The sequence below is a fragment of the Scylla paramamosain genome, unplaced genomic scaffold, assembly GCF_035594125.1.
Source record: "Scylla paramamosain isolate STU-SP2022 unplaced genomic scaffold, ASM3559412v1 Contig66, whole genome shotgun sequence".
NCBI classification, from domain to species: domain Eukaryota; kingdom Metazoa; phylum Arthropoda; class Malacostraca; order Decapoda; family Portunidae; genus Scylla; species Scylla paramamosain.
The window spans coordinates 82,501-87,500 of record NW_026973731.1 but is presented as its reverse complement, the minus strand read 5'-3'; the positions used below and the strand labels follow the sequence as shown (position 1 = coordinate 87,500).

The following is a 5,000-nucleotide window of genomic DNA, read 5'->3' as shown; positions in this document are numbered from 1 at the left end:
CCATGCCCCTCTTGACCTCCCCTCCCTCATCCTTGTGGTCACTCTCCCAGTGCTGGCTGTACCACCCCAGGCTGCAGCCCTCCCCACTGACCTCTCACCTTCCTGGCTGACCTCACATCTGACCACTGCCAAATACAACTTTTACTCCTTGATATTCTGTTATTTTATTGTGTGTGTGTGTTTGTGTGTTTGTTTGTTTGTTTGTTTGTTTATTCAGCTTTATTTTATTCAATTACTACTACTACTACTACTACCACTACTACTACTACTACTACTGTTGCAGGCACAGGTGGAGGGGTGTCTCAACATGCCAGCCACTTACAACACTGTGGTGGCGCGGACACAGTTAGCACAGCAGTTTTACGAGCACGCTAGTGAGGTCACCAGAACTTGCCGCCAACTTGTTCACGACCAGCATCTGCAGCAACAAGGTCAGGTCGGGTTAGGTCAGATTAGGTTAGGTTATGTTAAGTTAGGTTAAGTTAGGTTTTTCAAATTTGAATGTTGTGAGTGTGTCAAAATGAAGGTCATGGGTTCTGAAGGTCACAGGGGGTTCTGAAGGTCACAAGGGAAAGTAGAAGAGGAAGAAAGAGAAAAAGATAAAGAAGAGAAGAGGGAACAAAGAAGAAGAAATAATTGTTATGAATTTGTCTCTTTCCTTCTCTTCCTCTTTCTTTCCTCTGTCCACTACTACCACTACTACTACTACTACTACTACTACTACTACTACTACTACTACTACTACTACTACTACTACTACTACTACTACTACTACTACTACTACTACTGCAGGCTGGGCAGCAGTGGTGGCCAACTTGGAGGACATTGTGGCAGCCTTCAGAGCAAGACATGACGCATTCCAGCAAAATTTTGTGGAGTATCTCAGTGGCCGGGAGGAGAAGGTCGCCCTGCTTCAGTCGTGAGTTTGTGTGTGTGTGTGTGTGTGTGTGTCAGGGTTGGAGGAAAGGTGGAGGGAACATGGAGGAAGGTCTGTGAGGGAGGAGAAGCGTGGAGGTAACTGTTGGAGGGAGATATGAAGGAGAGAAGAGAGGGAGGTGGAGAGAAGGTCTTGCTTATATTTCTATCATCTACAAGTCTCTCCTACAGTTTTGTGTGATGCTCCACTCTTCCTGCCAACTTACCGGTAGGGAGAGAAGGAGGAGGAGGAGAGAGGAGGAGGAGGAGAGAGGAGGAGGAGGAAGAGAGGAGGAGGAGGAAGAGAGGAGAGAGGAGGAAGAAAGGAGGAGGAGGAAAGAGAGGAAAGATTGGGTGGAGCGTGTGTATGTGTGTCCGTCTGTCAACACTACTACTACTACTACTACTACTACTACTACTACTACTACTACTACTACTACTACTACTACTACTACTACTACTACTACTACTACTACTACTTACAGTTTTGAAGAGGACCTGAAGCTACTGGCAAGGATTCCAGTCTTCCCTGAACTCTTGGGGAAGACACAAGAGGAAGAGGAAGAGGAAGAAGCTGGGAAGAAGAGGAGGACAAGCACAGCACAGAAGAAAGAGGAGGAGGAAGAGAAGGAAGAGGAGGAGAAGGAGGAGGAGGAAGAGGAGGAAGAGCAGGAGGAGGAGAAAAGAGGAGGAGAAGGAGGAGGAGGAGAAGGAGGAAAAAGAGAAAGTAAGTTGTTGTTATTGTTGTTGTTGTTGTTGTTGTTGTTGTTGTAAATAAGAATAATTGTTGATATATCTCTCTCACTCTCTCTCTCTGTGTGTGTGTCTGTCAGTGAGGCAAGTGTCGCTGCTGGACTGGATCAGCGCCAAGGACAGCCAAAGTGACGTCAGACAGATTGCCCAACTCTGCTGCAGGGGACTGGCCCAGGTGTGTGTGTGTGTGTGTGTGTGTGTGTGTGTGTATGTATGTGTGTCAGGTATTCACACCTAATTCTTGCTGCGTAATTCCGTTCCCGCAGGATTGAGTCAAGTTTGTAATCTTGCGTTGTTTAACAAGTTGAGTGTTGTCACATTAGTGTGGCTCCCCCTCCCCCTGTGTTAGAATATTGCATGTTTCCAAGGCCAAAGGGACACTCAGCCTGGTTCTCAAGAGTGTTTCTCCTGTCACTAATGCACAAATGTTGTTAATCTGTCTCTGGAACCGTAAAAACACCTTTGAAAACCCACGTCACTTCAACTACAGCCTTTAAAAGTGTTTCTCCTGTCAGTAATGCAGAAATGTTGTTAATCTGTCACTGGAACCGTAAAAACACCTTTGAAAACCCACATCACTTCAACTACAGCCTTTTAAAAGAGTGTATCTTGTCAGTAATGAAGAAATGTTGTTAATCTGTCACTGCAATTGTAAAAACACACTTGAAAACCCACATCACTTCAACTACAGCCTTTAAAAGTGTTTCTCCTGTCAGTAATGCAGAAATGTTGTTAATCTGTCACTGCAATTGTAAAAACACACTTGAAAACTCGTGTCACTTCAACTACAGCCTTTTAAAAGAGTGTTTCTCCTGTCAGTAATGCAGAAATGTTGTTAATCTGTCACTGCAACTGTAAAAACACCCTTGAAAACCCACATCACTTCAACTAGAGACACACACACACACACACACACACACACACACACACACACACACACACACACACACACACACACACACACACACACACACACACACACACACACACACACACACACACACACACTCAGCACCAGTACTGCTGCTGCCACACAGATCAGTGAGGGGCTGCTGGAACAAGTGGGGCAAGAGGTCAGCGCTGTGCTTCGAGAGGCAGACCGGCCACAGATGAAGGAGGTGAAGGGGCTTGGTGAGCGTTTGTGCGGCCTAGAGCAGCTCATGCATGATGCTGCCTACGTGGTGCAGGAGCAGAGCAATTTCTCACAGGTACTCCTTCATATCTCCCTCCACAAGTTACCTCCACACTTCTCCTTCCTCACAGACCTTCCTCCATGTTCCCTCCACCTTCTCTCCAATCCTGACTATCCTGCGAGTCTTGCTTCATAGTTAAAATAGTGCTTTTGTTAGATAGTCTGACATCACCGCCAGTCATTTTCCCCTCCACCACCCTCTATTCTTTCCTCCATATCTCCCTCCATGAGTTACCTCCACACTTCTCCTTCCTCACAGACCTTCCTCCATGTTCCCTCCACTTTCTCTCCAATCCTGACTATCCTGCGAGTCTTGCTTCATAGTTAAAATAGTGCTTTTGTTACATAGTCTGACATCACCGCCAGCCATTTTCCCCTCCACCACCCTCTATTCTTTCCTCCATATCTCCCTCCATGAGTTACCTCCACACTTCTCCTTCCTCACAGACCTTCCTCCATGTTCCCTCCACTTTCTCTCCAATCTTGACTATCCTGCGAGTCTTGCTTCATAGTTAAAATAGTGCTTTTGTTGGATAGTCTGACATCACCGCCAGCCATTTTCCCCTCCACCACCGTCTATTCTTTCCTCCATATCTCCCTCCATGAGTTACCTCCACACTTCTCCTTCCTCACAGACCTTCCTCCATGTTTCTTCCACCTTCTCTCCAATCCTGACTATCCTGCGAGTCTTGCTTCATAGTTAAAATAGTGCTTTTGTTAGATAGTCTGACATCACCGCCAGCCATTTTCCCCTCCACCACCCTCTATTCTTTCCTCCATATCTCTCTCCATGAATTACCTCCACACTTCTCCTTCCTCACAGACCTTCCTCCATGTTCCTTCCACCTTCCCTCCAATTCTGACTATCCTGTGTCTCTTGGTTCATAGTGAAAATAGTGCTTCTTTGACCTGTGCTCTCTCTGGCAGGCTCTGCTGAAGAACCAGGACAGGGCAGGGAAGGTGAATGACCCATCTATATTCCCTGACCTCTGCACTTCACACCGCAAGAATTTGATGCACATGTTGAAAAACCATCAAAAGGTGTGTGTGTGTGTGTGTGTGTGTGTGTGTGTAATAGTAGTAGTAGTAGTAATAGTAGTAGTAATATAGGAACATAATAAAAATAATCAAAAAATACTATGAAATTCTTACTGGAGGTGTTACTAACTCTCTCTCTCTCTCTCTCTCTCTCTCTCTCTCTCTCTCTCTCTCTCTCTCTCTCTCTCTCTCTCTCTCTCTCTCTCTCTCTCTCTCTCTCTCTCTCTCTCTCTCTCTCTCTCTCTCTCTCTCTCTCTCTCTCTCTCTCTCTCTCTCTCTCTCTCTCTCTCTCTCTCTCTCTCTCTCTCTCTCTCTCTCTCTCAGCTGCAAGACATCAAAAGGAGATGCATCAAGGCAAAGGAAGAGCTGTCGGAGAATTTGCACGTTAGATTGAAGTAAGTATTCACAGCAACAGGAGGAGGAGGAGGAGGAGGAGGAGGAGGAGGAGGAGGAGAATCAGCTGTTCCTTTTTTGGTAATGATATTTGTTTGTTTGTTTATTTTCTTTCTCAGTTTCTCTCCTTCCTTCCTTATTTTCTTGTTATCATCATTGTCCTTCTCTTTTCATTATTCACTTTGAGCTGTGTTGTCACTTGTTCCTCTTTCTTCTCTCCCTCCATTACAAAATTTTCCCTTTTCAACTCCCACCCCCTTTGTCTCTTCCTCCCCCCTGCCTCCCTGCCTCCCTGCCTCCCTGCCTGTCTCTCTTAACCGATCCTGACCCCATAGGTGGATAATGTATATAGAGAGGCGCCTGTACGAGGCTGACACGCGCGTCTCCATGCACCAAGAGAGTGTGCGGCGCCTGGCTGGACTCCTGCAGGTGGTGGAGCAGATTCACCGCGCCCCGAGGGTCTATGCCGCAGCCGTCACGGAGGTGGCTCGCCGGCACGCCTTCTCCAGGGCCTTCCTGCAGGTGAACTAAGGGTCAGAGGAGGGTGAGGATTGGAGGGAAGGTGGAGGGATGACTGGGGAAGGTGTGCAAGGAAGGAGAAGCATGGAGGTATCTTGTGGAGGGAAATATTGGAGGAAAGGAGAGAGAGGGTGGTGGAGAGAAGAATTATTGGCTGTGGTGGCAGACTATCTAACAAAAGCACTATTTT

General features: G+C 46.8%; 1 protein-coding gene across 1 annotated transcript in view; it reads left to right on the top strand.

Moving 5' to 3' along the window:
- Positions 1-5,000, top strand: part of LOC135098480 (RB1-inducible coiled-coil protein 1-like) — a 34,119-nt gene that overhangs the window by 5,267 nt on the left and 23,852 nt on the right. The window contains exons 6-13 of the mRNA XM_064000879.1: positions 284-431; positions 793-919; positions 1,401-1,642; positions 1,749-1,843; positions 2,706-2,876; positions 3,788-3,901; positions 4,223-4,293; positions 4,627-4,813. Of these exons, the coding sequence (XP_063856949.1) occupies positions 284-431; positions 793-919; positions 1,401-1,642; positions 1,749-1,843; positions 2,706-2,876; positions 3,788-3,901; positions 4,223-4,293; positions 4,627-4,813 (1,155 nt within the window). The remainder of the gene's footprint in view (positions 1-283; positions 432-792; positions 920-1,400; positions 1,643-1,748; positions 1,844-2,705; positions 2,877-3,787; positions 3,902-4,222; positions 4,294-4,626; positions 4,814-5,000) is intronic.